General features: G+C 38.8%; 1 protein-coding gene across 1 annotated transcript in view; it reads left to right on the top strand.

Annotated features, from left to right (window-relative positions):
* Positions 1–4,798: 4,798 nt before the first annotated feature.
* The window catches only part of PTPN13 (protein tyrosine phosphatase non-receptor type 13), a gene marked incomplete at both ends in the record, with an annotated part of 91,249 nt that continues 74,100 nt past the window's right edge, over positions 4,799–21,947 (top strand). The window contains 4 exons of the mRNA XM_080343110.1: positions 4,799–4,913; positions 13,609–13,778; positions 18,894–18,959; positions 21,415–21,600. Of these exons, the coding sequence (XP_080199236.1) occupies positions 4,799–4,913; positions 13,609–13,778; positions 18,894–18,959; positions 21,415–21,600 (537 nt within the window). The remainder of the gene's footprint in view (positions 4,914–13,608; positions 13,779–18,893; positions 18,960–21,414; positions 21,601–21,947) is intronic.

Here is a 21,947-nt window from a genome sequence, read left to right as displayed (position 1 = left end):
AACAGGCTGTTAGACTTCTCCTAATTCTTGGTTGCTGTTGGAGACCTTTGATTTCAGATTTTAAATGTGTAAGGAAAAAAGCTCATGGTTGGGGGAGATGTGAATTTTGAGCACTTAATTTCTGGGCTGCATATATAAATAATGGAAAAATGGTGAGTTGTTTTGAAAACTTTGCCAGTTGTAGGGAAAATGAAGTAGGCGTATACCTTGCAAATAGTCATTTTGACAGTATTACTCGGTGTGAGGAGCTGCTCCTGCTGTGCATTCCTCAGACTGAGGGAATGTCGTGTTCCACAGGTGGTGTGCATCGGGTTGTTGGGACTGCATAGCGTAGGGGTGAGGAGATGACTGAGCTTGCCTGATGGGGAAGAGACAGAACGACCCATCCCACTCATCAGGGAGTGTACAAGCTGTCTGCTGTAAAGGGAGGAGCTGACAGCTGGTCCTCATGGGGTAAACAGGCTTTTGGAAGGAAGTGTTTGAGATCTGGGAGAGGCCTTGGGCTGAAGTGGCATTCTTTCTTGGAACTGGGCTGCCTGCATGGCTTAGGGCTGAATGGCGTGGAGGGTGAGAAATTGCACTCAGGGCTTGTTGATACAAATGATTTACACCTGAGTTTACTCTCTTGTCCTGGAGCAAAAACCAGAGCTGCCTCCACATGATGCAACTCCTTTCCTCTGGAAATTGCACTTCTGTACGGTCTGTGAGTAAATTCTGTGCCAGAGCAAGCAACTTGGAAGTAATATTCATGTCTATGCTTCTTCAGTGACAAGTATTTTAATTTATGCACTGTCTTCCTACATTGTGCTGTCCTCTCTGTTGCATGAATGTGACTTTTCAGCTGTTCTGTGGCTGTGATCTTGGGTGGTTTTTGGGTGTATGGGGAATCCATGCCTTCACAGTTCATGCTGAGTTCATACCACCGAGCCCTTTTACGTGCCTTCTGATCGCTCCTGCACCTGGACTTCTCACTTCCTAGAGCAAGAGCAGAAAAAAGCTGTGCTTTGTAAGCCTCCTGAACCCATCTCCATCTCAGTGTCAGCATGGCTTCATATTAAGATGCTGCTACAGTGCTGTCCCAAGGAAAGTGACCTTGTCTGTTTAAACGTTCTTTGTTTTGAATATTCTTCAATCTGTCCATTTTTATTACAAGGAGTGAAAGGAATGGGGCACCAGGATGCCAGCACAACAAATCTTGCTTACCTTGAATGAAGAAGAGACAGGGAAAAGGACTCATTGCCAGGAAGTGCCCTGGCAGGAACCTAAGAGTCCATTCAGAACTCTGCCAGTGCATCTACATTTCTTTGCTAGTCAATTTGACTGAAAAACACAGAGACTGTCAGGAACATCTTTGGAAGCTGGAAGCAGACTAATTTGCATACGAGAGGAAAATCTTCATTTTATTTTTCGTTTTGCATTCTGTCATTTTAGGCCAATGCTATTCAGCTTTCCTGAGATCCACTCACCCTTTTTTCTCAGATTAGCCCTTCTATGCCCACTGAAATCAGTTCAAAGCTCACCCTTAACAGAGATAACTCATCGTTAGTCTGTCTTCTCATTTTAAGAGGTTGCTGTTAGTCTGTTGTCCTCTTGTTAGTATTACTCAGCTTTCTTTCTCCAAGTTCTTAGCTATAGGAGTTCAAATACACATTTTAAATTGAGATTTATTCTAATGGGAAAATGAACCCTGTGCAACTATATAGCCAGGGACATAACTGCAGTTAGAAGGTGAAGATGTGAAGACAGGCAGTCGTATAATTTTGATAGGGTGTTCTTAAACAGTTTCATATGTTTTTCTTTTACATAAGTTACTTGATACAGTTATTATGTTGCAATTTATCAAAAAGTTCAGGCATTACACAAAACCAAAAGCTTTTGTATATGTTGAGCACTCAGCATTTCAACTTCTGTGTTCACAAAGGACCAGACACAATTGAGGGCTCCCAGGAGCCCTCAAAGGCAATGGTAAATTCAGAACAATCGTGCATTGCAAACATTGTCATTCCTAGAAATTTCTCCTTGTGGAAAACATCTGCCACAAACAAATTGGTGGGGAATAGGAATGTTTTGGGCCTGGCACTTTCACTATCAGCTTCATCATGTTAATTTAATGGTGCCTGACTGCTACCAGGTGGGCTGTACAGATGGAGACCCCTGGGGGTGCTTTTGCCCACAAATGCTTCACCTCAACTTGCATCAGTTGCTTCCTCAGTGATAGGGAACTGTTTTGGGGAAGCTTCTTTAATCTTCAAAACCAACATGCTAGTCTTCTCTTTGCTGTGACAGACAAGCCCTGCATCTTCGAGATAGTTTTGAGTAAGGAAAGTTACAGGAAGAGTTACCAAAACAACATTATCAAGAAGTTACGGGAGCAGATACACTTCAGTGAGAGTCCCACTCGCATCCCAGTGTGCCATCATTTTGCATGTGTAATGATCGGTGTTTTGTTGTTTTCTGCTTGAGCTTTCAAAACTAATTTGAAATTATGTGAGTTTGGTGTGTTGTCCTGTGGGTGTTTCAGGTTTGGGTTTGTGCCTTTTTTTTTTGTTAAGCTACTGCTATGTGTAATATACCGGCATATCTTCTTGTTTACGCTGCTACAACTGGGACCTGTGTGGCTGGGTGGATATGCATATGTTTCTTACTGCGATTGCAGAATTTTTGTTGGTAGGATTCTTTTACTGCTGATAAAACGTTTGGGAGCTTGAGCAGACCTGCTTATGGCCTCTGTAGTGATGTTAAACAGACAATTGCCTTTTATCTGCTACAGATCAGTTGGCATTTATTTATTCACAGGTGAAAGGGATTGGGATTTTTCAGGGCGGGGAAGAGGAGAATGGCAGAGAATTATTTTGGAGGGGTGATTTTTGGTGGTGTTGTTAGGCTCAGGATCATCTGCTTTTAGTCCCTAGGGGAAGACTAGATCTTTTAGCTGGATAATTGAGTTTGATTCTAGATCTATGTACTGGAATTTGAGACAGTGCCATGAAATCACAAAATTCCCTGCCACGGATAATAGACCAGATACTCTGTGCCAGGTGTATGTGAATCTCGCACCAAGTAGAAACATGTTTATCTCTGGCTTTTCATCCATTTATTGCAAGTCTGTGTTGGTCCCTAGCTTTCTGTTTTGAATAGTGTATGTATTTTTCTCTTTGGGAATTTAGATTTCGTCTTTCTTTTAAAAGTGGTCCAGATTGATTTTCCATTATCTTTTCGTGATGACTTTTGAATATTAATTGTAGAAAATATATTTGGCTTAGTAAATATGCGGAATAATTGAATATTAGAAACTGGCAAGATGTGAAGTGAGGAAAAACAAGCTGACTGGGATGAAATGCAGCCAACAATACATCATTTTCAATATCATAGTATAGAATTGTAGCTAAAAAGACTCTGCGTGGTAGTTCAAAAAGTATCTTCAAGGTTATGTTTTCAGCTGGAAACTGACGGATATTCAACTTTTTAGATTGCAATTATGTAGGTACGAGCCTGGTTATCTGAAAGTGGAAGGCATGAAACTGCCGAGGCAGTTGGAAAACTAATATAGCTAGTCATCTTGTCCTCCATGCAAATTGTTAGACTAATATCCATGAGTGTACCCCTGGGCCAGGCTTGTGCACTGATGGGGAGAACCCAGCTGGTAGACTGGGAGGGGAAGGATCCTCTGGCAGCGCTGTGGTGTCATCCAGAGTTGCTAATATCAGTTGCTGATCTCAGGACAATCTGCGCTGCTTGTGGAACTGTCTTGTCCATTGCCATCAGCAGCCTGGGAGCCTTTCAGACCTAACAGACTCATCAGTGATGACTCATGATGTACCTTAGGCTCTTACTGCAGTTCACTGCTTCAGGATTTCATTCTGTGGGCTTTTGAGAGAGGCAGAGAGAAAAGAGACTGCAGCTGCATCTTAGTCAGAAATAGAAATTGGCATGAGTGCTTGATCTGAGAACATTCAGTGTCTGTGCAAAGCTGAAGTAATTAAGCAGACACATGATTTCTTTGCTCCTGAGCTTACTGAAATGATGAACCTTTGACTTAGCCTGAATGTTTAGGGATGTGTTCTTCAGCTTGCAAAATAGTTTTGGTTTTGGACAACTGTATATCATATTGCGGTATGGTGAAAATTGCTTAATTCTTTGAAAAAAAAATATTAAGGCATGCCCTCTTTTAGCAGCGGAAGGAAGCCTTTACTTTCTGGGAATATATGATGTATGCAGAGCTAATGGTTTTAGTTTGTTTTCTTAAATGTATGAAGAAGCTGAGCAAAGGAGATAACTCAGTTCCACAGTGTACTTGCATATTTGCAGGCAGTAGTTGTTATTATTTGGTCATGAGGTAATACAAACAGCCCTGTGAAAATATATCAGAAAAAAAAGCCTCCTTCACTAACAGCATCTTGACTGACTTAAACCTGTCAAGATAATGGTAGTAACTGATTTACTTCAATAAACCTCTAACTACCAATCATTCTGTCATTTTTTTTAAACAGAGCAAACTCTTACCTGTAGCATATACACTAATGCCAGCTTGCTGAGCTTATTGATTTAGTAGCCTATATTATTAATACAGATTATTATTGTCTTAACCCAAGTTTTTCTTCTTTTAATAGCAGATGCTCAAAGTTCTTTATAGTCATGGTAAATGTTTTTTTTAGTATCTAGATTTGATAAGTTCTGTTAATGTTATAGAGAATTTTGGTGACTGAGAGTTGAACAGGGGTTATCACTACTTGAGTACTACCCGCAAGTAGAAAATAACTGTTATGTATTCTGAAATCTGTCTTATTTCGCAGGTAACATGCATGTGTCACTGGCAGAGGCTCTGGAGGTTCGAGGGGGTCCATTGCAAGAAGAGGAAATATGGGCTATTTTGAATCAAAGTGCAGAGAGCCTTCAAGAACTATTCAGAAAAGGTAAGCATTATTAAAGGCTGATTTATACAGAACTGGAAACATCTTGGTTATATTTATGTGCCATATAAGTAAACTCCCTTGTTCTTCCTAGGCTCTAAACCCAAATAATAACTTGCTTCTATGTTATCTTTGAGTAAACTGACTTGGTGCACCCCAGCCCAAAGGATGTTTTCAACCATGACTTCATGTTCTCAGGACACGCAGTACATTCTAGTTTTATGTGGTGATAACTTTGCTTTGGTAGGAAGCTTCCACAGAGCCTTGGCATTATTTTAGGCTCATTGAAATGAGATAGAAACATAGAAAAATGATAAATAAGTCTGAGACCATTGGAGCATTCTGGTCCTGAAGAGGGCGTAGAAATGGTTAAAGTACAGTCATGATCAGTCTGCTCTGAAGAGATTTAGTCTCACGTGATGCAAAGGTGGGCTGCTGAAAGCTTGACCAGAGAGCCAGGAATCACTCCTCAGAATCCATTTAATAATACATACAGAGCTACTGAGAGAACTTATTTTATTTAAAGGTGTAGAAGGAAGTATCTCTTCTCCCCTATTCCCCCCAATTTAGTAGGATCTAAGTTGAGCTTCTGCAGTACTGCTAATAACTATCTGTTTTAGCACTAGATCTAAGTATCTTTTCTTCTCTTCTCTCTTCTCTCTTCTCTCTTCTCTCTTCTCTCTTCTCTCTTCTCTCTTCTCTCTTCTCTCTTCTCTCTTCTCTCTTCTCTCTTCTCTCTTCTCTCTTCTCTCTTCTCTCTTCTCTCTTCTCTCTTCTCTCTTCTCTCTTCTCTCTTCTCTCTTCTTTTTCTTTTCATCTGCAAGTCCTTAAATCCCTTCCCCTGGTTTTGCTCTTTATAACGATAAAAGCTTAACTCAAATGTTGAAGTTTGGTGACATCTTTACCTTGGCTTTCTATAGTGTATATGCTGTCATGTTGCATCTAGTATTTCAGCAAATTTTAGGGGCTTATCTCTTTATATCTAAGCCTGAATCTGTAAGCTTATTCAGGAAAAATCAAAAGCTCACACTTTGAAAATAGCCATTGTTTTGCCACTTTACTATGTAAGGGGCACATCTTCATTATTGAGGGAAAATTCTGTTTGGCTAATGATTTCATCAAGATTCAACATTTAAGATGGCTTTGGGGAGTTGTTCTTTTTAAGATTTGATCTAGATGATGTCAAGTCAAACACTGGGTCTGTCTCTTACATTGCACAGCCTCTGAAAGAGATCTCTGTTGGACACTTCACAAAGGCTCCAAAGAAGGCAGGTGTGGGCAGAAACTGCCATCCAGTGCTTGATTTCTGATCAAGATGTACTTAGCATTATAAATGTGATATTTTAGCAGCTTCTCCAAAATGTTATTTTGAGTAGTTTTGATATCCCGTACAAATTTCCTTTTTCCCCCCATACCAGTGAGGTCACCATGCATGGTGAGAGGTGTTCTCTGTGAGGAATGCTGAGTTTATTGTTGCCATTTGACTGACTGTCCTGTCCACTCTGCTTCTTGTATGGTGAAGAATGGAAAGCTGGTATCTTCTTACCTCTCTCTGTCTTTATTGTCTCCCAGAGAGAATCAGAGGAATTATGGTTTTTTTAAGAGGATGAGTCATTGAGATCAACCAAGACCTTGACTAAAGAAAGATCTTCAATGATAAGAGGTTTATTCTTGTAGACTTTACAAGAACCAACACATTGAGCTCCATCTTGAAATCCACCTGAAAGACCACAGTAGCATGAGTATATACAGTTGTGAAACCACTTCAGGTGTCATCCTAGGTCTTGTTTATTTTCAAGATGCAAGTCTTCACTGAAAATAAGAGCTCACCCTTTCTTGGCCTGAGAGTAGTGCAGAAAAGAGTTAACATAATTACGATGAAGGCTGCATGTGGGCATTGAGAATGAGAACACAGTAGATGGTAGAGAAATGTTTGCCAGCAATACTGACTAAGGTGGCATAATCTTCTGGTCTTGCTTCCTATCAGCAAAGAGCAAAACAGAACTTCAGGTCAAATCAGTGCCAGAACAATCTGTCTCTTCTTGGAGATGAAGCTGTTTTACTGAGTAGTTTTTCTGCTACTTCAGCAAACTATTTTCAGTCGCATGCTATTAATTAACCTGGGATATAGCCCTGTGGTAAAATGCACTTCAAGAGACAACCAAATGAAAGAGCTTTACTGTGTAGCTAAGGTTGACAAAGGCAATCTAATTCCTCCCAGCAAAACTAGGATAACCAGACAGTCTTTAATCAAGATTTGGCTTCGCTAAGGAAACAATCTAGAGTCCTTTTTTGGTCTTCTTGAATATCAGTTTCTGTGCTGGCTTGCAGAGATGCAAGAAGAGAGAATGCAGAGGTTCCTGTGGGCTTTTCTGGCTCGATTTGTTTTTTATTTGTGGAGAACTTGTATCAAATGGGGGATTCTAGAGAAATCCTGTTTTCCTTAAATTTCAGACCTAATATACAGCATGGAAGAGCTATTCTATGGCAGAGGGTAAGTTTCCAAAATTTTTCTGAACTGACCAGTTGCTTCTGGACAGAGGGGAATGAGCCAAGCTTTTAGCTTTTGCAAGTTCACAGCATGCTCAGCTCTGATCAGTTTCAGAGATGCTCTTTTCTTTCTACTTTCATAGTTCTGGAGTCCCTGAATGTGTTGTTCTGTAAAAAAACCTAAGCTTTGAACATCTTCTGTATTAAGTTTCTTTACAAAGGTAAAATAAGGAATATTGTTCAACAGTCTTTGGTCCAGCTGTTTTGAAATGAGAAGGATTAAAAAGGCCATGGAAATCATTAATTCTTAAATTGCCATCTCTTGGCAAGCTCCCTGCACCAGTCCACCAACCACACACGTGTAAGGGAATTACCAGCCCAAGTAACCATTTATTTATTTATTACATCCTGGTTGAGTTTTGGTAGTCTATTTGAAGTTGAGAATCCTTGCTGTTACTTCACCAACCAAGAGTGTGTTCTTCAGTTGATTTGTTACTTAAACAAATTTCAGGAAATGAGGAAAAAGTGCCCAAAACAAGCTTCAGTTACAGATTTCATGACTTCTTGATGCATAGAAGTTCTGCGTGTCTTTTAGCCTGTCTATCTACTTACCCATCAAAGAACTGAATAAAAGAACTACAGAATGAAAATTCATGTCTTGCATTGTTAACCACAGATCACACCATGTCTAATTCAGTGACTGATTCAGAAATGTGCATATTTTTATGCCTGTTTGTATTTACAGTTCTAACAGATGCTGAACTCATTAAAAATGCTTTACAAATTGGTTTCAATCATTATAAGCAATGGAAGATTAGGTTGAAATGCCAATTGCTGATCACTGATTTAGAAGGCCAACTCTGGTAGCTGTCTTGTCAGCAAATTACAAGCTGTTAAATGGAGGAGAAAGACAACCCAGTGCTCTTAGTTGCAAATCTGACATCAGTTGGACTAGTGACGTTGAGATTAATCTGGAGATTTGAAAAGGCCGATACCAGACCTGCCCTTCTCTTACATCTGTTTAATTATCTGCAATGACTATTTTGTTGTTGAGAGGGTGTATCAGCCACTTCAGACATGCTGTATCTTGTACTCGCTACTCCAAGAGGTCAAAGGAGCAAGTCTTTGAAGTGAAGAATCTCAAATGTGAACGTGTTAAGTGTAAGGAGTGTGTTGTGCTCCCTGATGCTGAGAATTGCAAACTGGGTGTCAGTCCTAATTTAGTTGATTTAACTTGAAAGTGGGAAAGACTTCATATTTTGCTTAGGCCACTCCTATGGAAAAGCATATGTTGTGGATTGTGAAAATAGTTGGACCAGACAAACAATGTGTTTGAAGGGAAGGGGAAGAGAAAGGAAGAAAATAAGTCTGGTAATAGAAAGGTTAAGCAAAGAAAGAGCCACTTTACAAATTGACTGTCTTGCAAATTTGTACATGGGAAATGATTTATGTAAAGAAAAGTGATAGCATCTGAAAGTGGATGTGAAGAAGGACAATTGTGGGTTTTTGAGGACTTGCAGATCTTGTCGACAGTCATACTGTTGCATCTGCTTCACTTGGGTTAGTATAGTGAAAAGAAGGAAGGCAAAGGGTGAAATGTGTTGATGGGAACTAGTGGTGTGTGTCCCAGTAGGCAGAGACCTAGTTGGGATGGAGGGGGTAATTGATTCTTTTGGTTGACAAGGGAGGGAGAAAAATGTTCATTTTCCAGGTGCCCCTTGCTGGCAGGTATTAAATGATTGTTTTTCCCCTTTACCAGCAATTGTTGAGGAACAATTCCTTTTCACTTTCTGCTGACATTTGGTCTTTGAGTTGCCAATAGAGACATCATACTTCTGTGGTTTTGGTAGATTTTTTTTTTCCTCCACCTCTTCTCTGCTGGGTGATGCTCAGTCACTACTTGCACTCTTTCCCCAACTCTGCTGGATGTGGTCAAGGTAACAACCAGGTGTAGTGCAGTGTTCTGCTGCATGGGGAGCATCTCAGGAACTAACTGTTCACCTGTTTCTTGCTCCAGCATTGTCAGGAAAGCTTCTTGGTGTTTCTTCATGTGCTACTGGTTTCCAAGTGGTTCAGTGTCATGTCAGGGCTCTCTGCTCAGTCCCATCCCTTTGTCCCCAAGGGAGAGGCAGTAGAAGTACTGCAACACATGCTGGACATGTGGGGACATGCTGCATCAGCTCAGTATTGTAAAATGGATCCATTTGAAATTTCTGCCTGAGCTTACTGTCTCTTAGAACGTGTTTTGGGTTTTTTTTTGTCTTTGGCTACGTGTATCGTATTAAACCATGGAAAGGACTGTTTTAAAAGTCTTTCATTGGCTTGGCAGATGCTACATAGTTGAAAAATATTTCAGTTTTTATTGCATTTAAAACCAGTTCACTCTCTCAGTTTAAGTAAGACCACACTATTTATCTCTGTCTTGGCACTGCCTGATGAACTGAGCTCTCACAAGTGTTTGGTTACCAGCTCGCATAGTTCTTGAGTTAACGCAGGAGCCTGGCAGCTCTAGCACAGCTGAAAGCTGATGGGGTTGGAAGTGGACCAGAACCATGCTTAGAATTCTAGTGCTTTTAGAAAGAGGGATTTGAACCTCTTTTGCTCTTATTTCCCCCCATATTTTGGGGAGGATGCTTCCCTTTCTTCTGAAAGCCTTAAACAGGAGATGACATTAATATTATGACTGGAAACTAGTTTCAGTTGTTTCCCTATGGTCCCTGGCTACTTGATGCATTGCATCTTTGTTATTATTTTTTTTTTTCCATGGTACAAACATGTGAAAGGGTAAGAGTAGAATTACTTAAAATTATTTTTCTTAGGTTAAATCTGCATAGTAGGAGCTTTGAGACAGTTATTTTGGTTTGCAGTCAATGCCTTAAGGAAGGAAATAGAGAATGAGTTATTTTATTCTCATCCTTTGTAACAGTAGTTTCGCAAAGTTGTGATGTAGGCAGTATGATCTTCTATATTAGTTAAAAGCTACTAAAAGAGGCAAATGTCAACAAAACAATCTTGGCAAAATCAGCCCTTTTTCTGCACTTAATCAGATTCATTGTATGTTGCTTCAGGTCATGAAGATGGTTGAGTATGGACGGAACTATTTCAGGTGGATCAGTAAATTCAGCCTCTACATCTACAGGTTATAAATGCATGTGCCAAAGTTTGTTTAAATGAATATTGGGAAGACTTCAGGCTAAATATGTCGGTTTTGATGTTTTTAAAACTAAATAATGTTTGTGTTTCTCAACTTGTTTCTGTAGTGTGTTTCAGAATATGAAGAGTTCATATGTATTTAAAGTCTTTGTCTTAAAGTATGTTAAGGATAACTTAAGGTTCCATGTGACTTAAGGTTGCTGAATTGGGTCTTTTAAGCAGAAATCCTGTAATATTTTTAAATGTGTTGGTTTTTTGGGGTTTTTTTTGTGGTGCATACACACAGAATTAGTAAAACAAATTCCAGTAGTCACCTGCAGTGTTATTTTTGGAATTTGATGGCCAACTAAGGTTTTCTTGCTAAAAATGCTTTACTGCATAATGAAATATTTTCTTATGTACTTGCAAGAGGAAGATTCTTTCCATCTTTACATTTCTCTTGTTTAGCACTTGAACTTACTGCCACAACAGTAAAGTACACTTGTTCTGCTTTGTTTCATGGGAAGTGGGGTTAGAGGTATAATACAAAATGTCATCTCTTGGGGCTGAAAAAGATTATGTTATTTTCATTCTTAATTAAAATTTTACTTAATTCAGTTGATTGAAGTTTATTTCCACTACTTTCACCTTACAAGTTTTTTAAAATTCTTGCTGGGGGAGTTTTCTTCAGCTCATCTTATTTTTAAATGTACATATTTGATGACCTTGGACACTACTGATCATTTTTACTACTCTATCAAGCGGATGTTTGGTTGTGGCCATTAAAGGGAGTGATTCCAGGTTTTAATCTTTTATAGCTAGGGGCTGATTGGATTGATAAATTCAACATTTGGAAGTATTTGAAGTCACATTGGAGGAGATCTAGAAACAGAAGATACTTGTATAGCTTGTTAGTTGAGCCATATGTTTTATTTGGTTTGTTGTATATTGACATTGGTAGGTTCAAGTAACTTACATTGTTTTGTCACTTGCAATTTTACTTAGTGAAACAGGATAGGAAAACCCTCCAAGATCCTGTCTTCTGTGTATAAGAGATATATCACCCTGTAAGGTTTTGTATTTGTTATTGTTTTAGGGTATTTTGGGGCATTTTTTTTCTGTATGTGACAAATAGGGAGCTCAGCAGTGCGGTGTGAGAGCTTAAATTTGTTTAGCCTACGTGATCAGAGGTACCATCCATTGATGACTTATTTCTTTTGGATCTGGAGGAGAAAGCCAGAGCAAGGAAATACCCTCCCCCTCTCTTTTATGTCCTAAAAAGAGAAGACCAGATTTGCACTGTGAATACTAAGCTTGTCATACTGACTTTCAGCAAAACATACCATCATTTAAAAATCCATTAGAAAAGCTATAACAAACTCCTTTAGTTCTCAGGTTTTTAATAAACTTGAAATAACTAATTGAAGTAGACTTTCCAGGATCTTCCCATTTCTAGAATGCTTATTGCCTTCTTCCTTTTTTTTAAAGCAAAATTCTGCATAGGGGTTTAAGGAGTGTTCAGAAAAATGTGTATGTTAGTCTTAAACTGCAAAATTAATTTAATATTATCCCTTGCGTGCATTGGTAGGAGGGGAGACTTTCTGAGCTTCAGGATCTGGAAGTTGGGAATTTTCTTCTGGGTAATTGTACTACCAAGTTATTAATACAGTTTTACTTTGGTATCACAGACTGTAGGAAGCCTGAAAGCAATTTCTCAGCTTCTTTTAGGGAAAGATGAGTTGAAGAAATTGAAGGACTTGCTTGGTAGATACTTTTACATCTGATACCTGCAAGGAGTCATTTAATACTTTTCCGAGGAGATTAGAAATACTCTAGATTACAAGATAGTTGAACAGCCTAGGAGCCAGTGCTGTAGGAACATCCCAAGCTGACAGGAGAGTGGAAAATGTTGTTACTGGTGGAGCTGAAGGAGGAAATTATTATTCTACTGTTATTACTTACTATGTAGAGGGATAAAACAGACTTATCCTTCAAATACACATTTCCTGAGATGTTTGTCATACCATGTAGCAGAAAACAGAGCAACTGCCTCTTTACCTGTGGAAAAAGAACTTTTATTTTTCTTTAGATAAGGAGGCTTATGCCTCCTTCAGTGAAAATGACCTGATTTACTGTTTGAGGTATAGAATAAAAATATTTTGACTCAAGGAAATGCTCTGTCTTGTTCCTGCCTTAGTTAAATTCTACTTTCAAGGTAGATTTTAGGGTTTACCACATTCACTCGTGTGTGCAACTCCCTGCCCGTCAACCCCTTTTTTTTTTTTTCAGTAGGTTTGTGGCCAGGAGTTTTGCAGCAGTATTATCAGATAACATCAAAAATGTAGCTGGCAAGTTGCAAATTCATGGTGTAGGAAGTATTCTTTGTCACTTTTGGTTCTCAGATTTCGATGCTTGTTTTGCTGTTTTCAAGTATTACTTACATGGTTTGAATGTAGGATCTTACTAAGGGGTCAGGTTTATTCTTTGCCCACTTCCACTGCTGCCTAGAGTTATTTTCTGTTTCAGTTTTGAGGGTTTTTTTCTTTAGGTTTAAAAGGACTTTTGTTCCTCAAAATGTTTCTGGTTTGTCCAGTTCTATCAGCTACTCTAATAAGGAGTATTTCCTCTCCCTATTAACCTTGTCTTTTCTCTTCGGATCATTTCTGCTGCAGCAGTGCTATATTAGTATAGGAGTTAATTCCATTCTTATTGTAGACATCAGCCTTAATGACATGTGTGCTACAAAATGTGATCATTTTATATGTTGACTGTTACATAAATGACATAACCCGAGAATAGGAGAGCTGTGAGTATTTTAGCTTGCTGGTGTGAATAATAGTAAGGAATAGTCAGAAAAGATAGGTGTTGCTCCTTAGTGTGACTAAAATTGTGGTGGTGGATGGTGTGGTTACGAAGCACCACAGGTAGAAAAGAAAGTATGAATCTATTCCGTTAATAAAACCACAGGCTAATATTAAATGTGTCTTCAAGCAAATAGAATAACATCAAGCAAGGTCATCAAACAACGTAGTTTTATTTATTTATTTATTTATTTATTTATTCCTTTTAAATACAGCTGATCCTGCTGCTCTGGGATTCATAATTTCGCCATGGTCTCTCCTTTTACTTCCATCTGGCAGTGTGTCATTTACTGATGAAAATGTCTCCCAACAAGACCTGCGAGCATTCACAGCACCAGAGGTTCTGCAGAACCATTCTCTATCATCTCTGTCTAACGTTGAAAAGGTAGAGTACCTCTTTGTTGGCAGGCAGCTGCTGTCTTTTGCTGTTGATTACTTGACAAAATGGCTTTAAATGTTTGTTTTTGTCCCTGTGGGGCTCATGATTTATATGTAACCTTTGATTTATTTTCTTGGAGAGAGAGGGGTCCTCCTACTTTGTTTTGGTCCGTAAAAGTGGAATAGTGATTATGATTGTATGCACTTATGAAGAAGTGTCTGTGTGCAGGTCCCTGTTAATGTGTGCTACTAACAGCCATGCTTGGGCAGTGGGTGCACAGACTGACTGTCCATCAAACTAGGAGTAAGCAGTAAGCAACACTTCACAGTCTTTTAGAAAAATTAATTCAGTGGCATCAACAATTTCAATTTTTAATTTTTTTTTTTTTGCAAAATACATCTGAGAGGTAAGCAAAGGAATTACTCAAGCAGTCCTGGGCTTTGAAAGCTGGGATATTCCCACACTTATCTCTGAAGAAAAAAATTGTTTTCATTTACATAAGTATTCCCCAATTGTGCAACAAATCTTTCCTTTCCACCTTCCTTTTTTAACTCTTCCCTAATGGTAGATGTTCAGGCAGGTAAATTTTACATATGTGATCTCCTCCAGGTCATTGATATGCACAGTCAAAATGACTAGCTTCTCAAATGTCTTCTTAACAGTAATTTGTTGCAAATGGTAATGCTTTCCCCAGAAAACGATTCCCTTGGCCTCAAAGATATTTCGAGGTAGGAGTAAGGAGGAAGATGAGCTCTATTTCCATCTCCTTGGCTTCTCTGGATTGATAATCCTTAGAGAAGAAGTTGGCCACAACCAGTGTTGTTGTAATCTGGGAACAATTATGGCATTTGGCAACATTCCTCCAGGAAGAACAGCAACATGCTCCTACTCCAGAGGAAACCAGTATTGGCATCAGTTGCTGTTGTCTGCACAAGGACTATTAAAACATGTTTTTCTGTGTTGAATATTTTACGTTTGCAGCTTCTTCTAAGCCTTGTATATAGTCAGTTTTCTTTAGGACTGTAGCACTGAATACTTACTGAAAATCACTGTTTCCTCAGTCACTCACAAGCCCTTTAGACATCCTTCTCGCCCTGCAGTGTAGTCAAAACTAATGGTATAATAAAACATGTATAATTTTATCTATGGCAAAACTAAGAAATTGGCGGCTTAGGTTGAAATTTTAATAGAAAAGTAAAAATAACGCTGACATCAATGCAGGATTTGGGATCAGTTGAGTAGGATGCAGCTGCCAAGCTCTGTAGTCACACTGTTGGAATTGTTTATCTTCTTTCAAGAGAGACAACACTGTTGAAGACAGTAACGCTGCCTCTAGTGCCAGTTCTGAAGTTAATACACAAAACAGGCCTTTATAAATGCCAGAAAAAAGTTTTGGAATGACATGTTTGTGACCTTCTTCAGAGCTGATTGCATTCTTTGTTCAGTGCCAGTATTCATTTAGTATGTTGCTTTTTTCTTTTTGAAATAAACAGAGAACTCTTACTACAAAAGCCATCCTATGATGTTTCTTAAGCTTTAGGAAGGAAATACTCAGAGGGACTACTGTGGCCTGTAAAAACAGAGCACATCAACAGGCGATGACCAAATTCTGGCATTCTGCGCATATGCAGTGCCAATTAATCCTCGCTGATTATGGCGGTGTGAATTTATTTCATTATAGCAGTACAATTTTGCCTGCTGGGGGGTGATGACAAAATTGAGAGCCAAGGCTGCAGCAACTGTGTTGCTGTTTTCATTGAGAAACAGTTGGGTATGGAAATATGCACACTTTGGCTTTACATAAGCAAATTTCTCATAGGGTCAGGTATAGACTAAATAAAACACTTTAGCTTGTGGTATTCAGCTATCACATTAGGTTGAAGCTTCGAGCTTTGCGCTTGAGATAAATTAAGCTTTTTTGTATTTGAACTCCACTTGATTTCTGCATGTTTCTTGCACAGACTGAGGTGGGGGAAAATTAACTGTTCTGATAGCCTCGGCGATACAAAAATGTTCAAAGAAAACTTTCTGCTACCGTTCTTATTTTCAGTTTAAAGCCTTGTGGAGAAATGATACAGCTGTTCTGACAGTGCGGGGGTCATGTCTGGGTGCCGTAGTCTGCATGAAGGTGGGATCTGAGAGTCTGTCATCCTGCATTCGCTTATGTGAGACCCTCCAGCTGAAACAGAAAAGTACTGTTGCGTATGAAGAACTGAAGAAAAAACACACACCTCAAACCCCCCAAACAAAGAAAAAAAACCCCAACCAACCAAAAATAACAAAATAAACAAACAGAACCCAAACACAACAGAGTATCTGTAATACAGGAACTACACAGTATAGTACATTTATTCAAAGTGCTTCAAACATATCAGTCCTGTTGGGTTTACTTGCTTGCCCATACGGAAGGAGAAGGCTACCTGAAAGAGAGCTTTTGCACAGAAACTTTTGTCCTAGTGTGGGTTTATTAGCTGATAAGGCTGATAAATAGCTTAAATACGCATCCGTCTTTTTTTGGCTATTGTCCTCTACATTTGTATTAATCTGCGTGTTGGATGATGCAGTGGTTATTTGTTGTGATATGTTGACTTCATGTTTCTTAGTTCTTACTCTTTTTTGTTTGCGTGTGTTCTGTTGCAACTTGCTTTACTTTGCTGAATTCATTTGCTGGCAATCTTTGGTGTTTTCGATTTTGGTTGTTCTCGTGAAATCAGACCATGTCTGAAAGCTGCTGAAAGCAGAAAAATGTCATTTCTTAAGGCCTCTTAACAGACAGTGATGAGGTTGCTTTCACCTCTTGAGTTATGGCTTCACTTGCTAACACAAAGTAACAGTGTATGCAATGATAAATATTAGAAAAAGTGATAGTTAGTGAATACCTCTTTGATTCCAAGACACGCAGTCAATTTCAATACAAAATAAGTCCGAGGTAGCTGCAAGCTGATTGGAAATAGAGTAAGCAAACTGTTCAAAATGGTAATGAAATAATAATTTGAGAAATGAATTTTATGTTGATTTATATATTGTGGAAAATATTAGAAGAATCATAGTTTTTAAATGAACTAGAATCTTTTGAATAAGTGCTTTCATTTTGAAGAGATGTGTGTGCCTCTTGAAGCAAAGGTTACTTCATCTGGAGAGAGAGAGAAAGGGTATTGTAAGTATGAATGTTTATTAGGTAGTAATGTACAAAACTACTTATTAGTTACTGATCATTTGAAATCAGCAGAATTCTTGAGGGTTTACAACCTAATTTTTCAATAGATGTTATTTGCCTAGTTTTCATGCTGGAATTATCTCTTATTCTAAGGAACTTTATGTGGTGCTTCACAAACGTCAAGCAGTTATAATCCTGTAAACAGACTGTCATATTTGTATATTTTTTTACATCCTGACTACCTGGCACAACTTAAGGCTGTCAAACTATGATAAGCAGTTAGAAAATTTTAAGGGGAACAGTCAAACACTAGTCGGGACTATGTATCTTATTTTTGAAGTTAAGGTGTATGAAGTAGGAGAGAGTTGCATGATATAACGTGTGCAGGCATTATGTTGAAATCCAAAAAGTAATTGATACGTAGTAGTGGCTTGCAAGTAACTTTGCAATGCTGTACTTGGAAAACCTCCTTTAGTTCATATAAAGCTTGAAATATCATTGATGAAGTAAAATATCACAGACTGCTCTAATTTGCGTTTTATTTTTAAAGCTGTTTTCAGATAGATTAGTAGGGTAGCATGTTTTAGTTTAGAAGTCTGATTGCGTGGTTGTACAATAGTATTTTTTGTTGAGGGTAGTGCGTGTCTCTTCTTCAGAAGTACCTTTTGTGATGTTGAAGTTCAGAATCACAGAACGATAGAATACATGCGCTGAGTTGGAAGGGACCCATGAAGGTCATGGAGTCCAACTCAAGACTCCACACAGGGCAACCCAAAAATTTAATCATATTTCTAAGAGCATTGTCCAAATGCTTCTTGAACACCGATAGGCTTAGGACCATGACCAGTTCTCTGATTGGAATTAACGATTTTGATAATAGACTTTTTAAGTGCTGTACTCACTTGGGGGTGGTGTGCTTTTTTTGTTTGGGTTTAGTATGAGAAGAAGAAAATTAGTTTCATATTTTTGTAGGTTCTATTGAGTCCATCCATTACCTTTGTACACTTAGTTTACAGATAAGTTTTTAAAATCTGTACCTGAGCCTGGACAGATCTTGTCAATGTGTATAGCTAGGACTTAAGTAAAATGTTTTCCTTTTAGTTAGTGATGAGGCTGGCTTCAGTGAATGACTTTTAATTCATCATTGTCTCTGTAATGGTTGCTCATTGCGTGCACAATTATTTAATAAACTTCTTGCTTTAAGTAGCAGAAGTATTACTCATAACTTGGTAGAAAGTCCCATTGCTAGTGTATGTTACTTACACGGTGCAGAAAAGCTGCCTTTCTTTCTGCACTTATTTGCCAGTTTCATTTTCAAAATCACTTAGAGTGGCATTATATGTTTTTTGCTCTTAATTCTGCAGTATTTAAAGCTTGTTTTCCCTGTCTTGATGGGCTTAACATGTTAAAGATATATTAATATTGTTAATGTTTATATTAATCATTAATTATGTGTGTAAAGATTACTGCATTTGTATTTTGAAATATCAGTGACAAGGTGATGGCTTTTTACATTGATGCGCTTATATTCTCGTTTTATTTTCCCTTTAATCCTGGTTTGGGGGATCTCTTGACAGTAGCAGCTCGGTTTTGAGTCCTGCTAAGGTCTACCTTGCCTTCAGACCAAAGTTTTAAGGAGCCTTGGACATGGCCATGCCGTCTGTACCCCAGACCAGGCAGGTGGCATGAATTATGTGTACTTCTGACTTCGACCTGAGATGAAGGTTTAAAATGAATCAGAGAAAACAGAGGTGCTAGTTAGTTGCAGGATGTATTGCAGAAGTAGGATTTGCTTCTCTGACACTCACGTCAAAGGGGAAGAACAATTTCAAAGACAACTGAACTTAAATACCAGGAAAATATATAGGCAAAATGATTTTAAGTTAGTTGCTTTGCTTTGAAGGTCTGCTTTGTGTTTCCAGTCCTGTTCAATGAGCTGACAAATATCTTGTGTCTTCTGACAGGTCCATATTTATTCTCTTGGCATGGCACTTTTTTGGGGAGCTGACCATGAAGTCCCTCAAAGTCAGGTAATGTTTTATTTAGTTTTGTTTAATATTGCAGCTTCGGATTTGATAGTTTGAACAAATCTGCATTTGGGTTCACATGACAGGGTGTCATGATGGGGCGCTGAAAAGTGGGATTCAATTCCTGTGCTTGGAGCCTGTTCCTGTGAAGCCTGGGAAGGGTGATGGTGGTGTCCTCTTGCAGAAAGAAGCTGCTGATGCTACATTTCTGTTGGTTTCAATGAAGATATATCTGGACTAGTCTATCCTGTAGTGTCACAGGCTGAAAGTCAATAGTTTAAGCTGCTGACAAAGAAGAAAAGAATTTGTTTTCTTTTAGGCTTATGTAAAAACAAACATTTAAGTAACATCGTTGCTTTAGTCCTACTAAAGCAGCTTATTCTCTCTGCTGCCGTAACTGCTGAGAGTCTGGGCTTGGCACATACAGATACTTAAGTTACACAATGGCCAAGAAAGGGTATGAATTGTTTGGAACAGGGAGTATACTCTTGCTGCTGATTTGTCAGTAGATGCAGACACAGTCGCAGATTGCGTAGAGCTGGGTGTTATTGCACAATGGTTTTATCTCTGATGTCCAGCAGAACTTCTAGACTGTCTTTCCAAAAATGAGTGAAGGTGATGTGATTCATCATCTTCCTGGGTGCTCCTTCCACACCCCCGATTGAACTTTTAAGTCAACATCTAAAAGAGTGAAAATAAGATGAAATGCGGCCAAAAAAGCATTTAACGGTGAACTTGCAGTTTTGGGATTTGGCAGAGCACTGTATAGCTCAACGAGGTAATCTACGTCTGTTTTATATTTGGGTTCAGTCCTACTAGTTGTTATATGTAAGGGTAAGGAAGGGAATTTTGAAAGGTACTTTGGCAATTTAAGTGTTCGATTCCTAGTATTTTCTTTAATGGAGGGGTAGTTGGATTCTCAGTTGTACTGAGTTAGAAGTAGCTCCCTGAATGCAACACTCAAGACAATTTGAAGCTGTGACTCTTTTAGGGATTCTTCTTTGTGATGCCTCCTGTGCCTGTTCCAAAAGCACAGTATTTTCTAAGACTCCTGTTCCCGTTATTTGTTCTCCTGTCTCATAGGAGATAAAAGGAACAGTATTAAGCCGTAGTGGGAGAATGTCTCAAGGTAGGTAGAAATAGGTGTTGAGCAGAAAGTAGGCATGAATTTTAGCCCACTTTTTCTTTGTTTCTTCCTTTGGTATTAGATTGTAGCAACAGTTTCACAGTAATGTGTGGGAAGAAGTGCTCTGCGTTTTGATACAATAGTATTTTTTGCAAAGGCAGTGTGGTCAGGAAAGAAAGGGGGAGTATAGAATTTACATTGAGGTGTTCTGATGTGGTCCCTTGCTCTGTGGAGTTATTGGAGGCAAACCAGCAGTCTGTGAATGGCATTATTTTAATTACAAGTGTTAATTTCTGTGTGTGGATTTTCTTTTTTTTATATTTGCCTGCCTGTTTTGGTTAATGAGGTGCTTCTCTGCTTTCTTTGCTGGGAGTCTGGTTGAATGGAAGAGCAATTTTTATTATTAGTTAGAAGAAGTGCTAGACAGATAGGTGGGGAAAGCCTATGTTAATTAAATCAGGACAGTCCAGAATACTTTTTTATTGGGGCAGTTTAAGAGTACTAATACAGGGAAGATTGGAGGATTGTAAAGGTTTGAAATGCTCCGTGATAGGAAAAACCATGACAACACTTGTACTTTGTGGGTAGCCACCCACTTTGGGAGAGTTGCAAATCAGAAAGCCTAAGTCCCAAGTGCCTGCGGCATCAGAGAACAAGTCTCAGACTACTGCGTGCCCTGAGAAGTGATATTCCACATACAGTGTGCTGGATCAAATGAATGGAGAGAGGAGAATTAAATCTACATGGTTCTTAACTATATGGGTGTTGTCCTGTAACTGTGAAGATTTGCTTTATTAACCAGTGACTTTACTGTTTTATTCCTTACTTTTGTATTGATATGGTTTGATGATGTCATTGGACTTTAGAAATACTCACACAGCTGCTATAAATATTGGTGAGGAATGGTAGAAAATGAGTGTAGCAGACAGAGGGTTACAGAATGGTTGTAATGGGGATTGAATTTAATCCTTGTGACTGGCAGAATGCTCCAAAACAACAGAGAAAATTTCCACTGAAACATTTCACTAGTGATTAAGCCCTTGAGAAAGGAAAAGTGTCAGTGTCCTGACCTTACAGATTAGGCAGCTTGGTTGAACCAGATTGTTGTAGAGTAGGAATCAAATCTAGATGCTGAGTGCCCATGCCGTGTTCTGTAACTGCTGTTTTTTCACCACCTAGATGGTGACTTCAAAATTGTCACTCAGTTAACGTAAGCAATAAATCTCGTGAATAGTTATTTTACAATGTTGAATATCTCTTGTTTCTGTGTGTATCGTAAGTCACTATTAAAACAGATCCTTCCATCCCTCCTGGTTTTGTTTGCCATTATAGCCTATCAAACTTGGAGATCATCTCAACAGCATCCTCCTCGGCATGTGTGAAGACGTCATTTATGCCCGTGTATCTGTACGGACTGTTCTGGATGCCTGCAGTGCCCACATAAGGAATAGTAACTGTGCCCCTTCTTTTTCATATGTGAAGCAATTGGTCAGACTGGTTCTGGGAAGCCTGTCTGGGGTAAGTCTTTGTCAGTATTTGAGGAATACTAGAGGTGAGCAGGAAGAGAGCAAAGGTGCTGAATCAGTCACCCTTCAGTCATTCTTCCTCTTGTTAGATTATGTTGCAATTTGATAAGGGGGAGTGTTGAAAGGAGGGAATTGCTTCTCTCCCCTTGGTAACAATTTGTGCACTTCACAGTTCCTCCTGGAATATATATTCACAGCAGCTGTTTCTGAGCAAGATAATTTTCTGAACCATTTGTCTTTGTTGAAAGAAAAGTAGGGAAAAACTGGAGAACAAAAAAGATCATGAACTTTGGGCAAGCATTAGACTACTTGGTACTTGAAATGCTTCAAAAATGGTGA

The sequence above is a fragment of the Nesoenas mayeri genome (assembly GCF_963082525.1).
Source record: "Nesoenas mayeri genome assembly, chromosome: 4".
NCBI classification, from domain to species: Eukaryota; Metazoa; Chordata; class Aves; order Columbiformes; family Columbidae; genus Nesoenas; species Nesoenas mayeri.
Note: the sequence above shows the minus strand (reverse complement) of the source record. Positions and strands in the feature narration are given on the sequence as shown.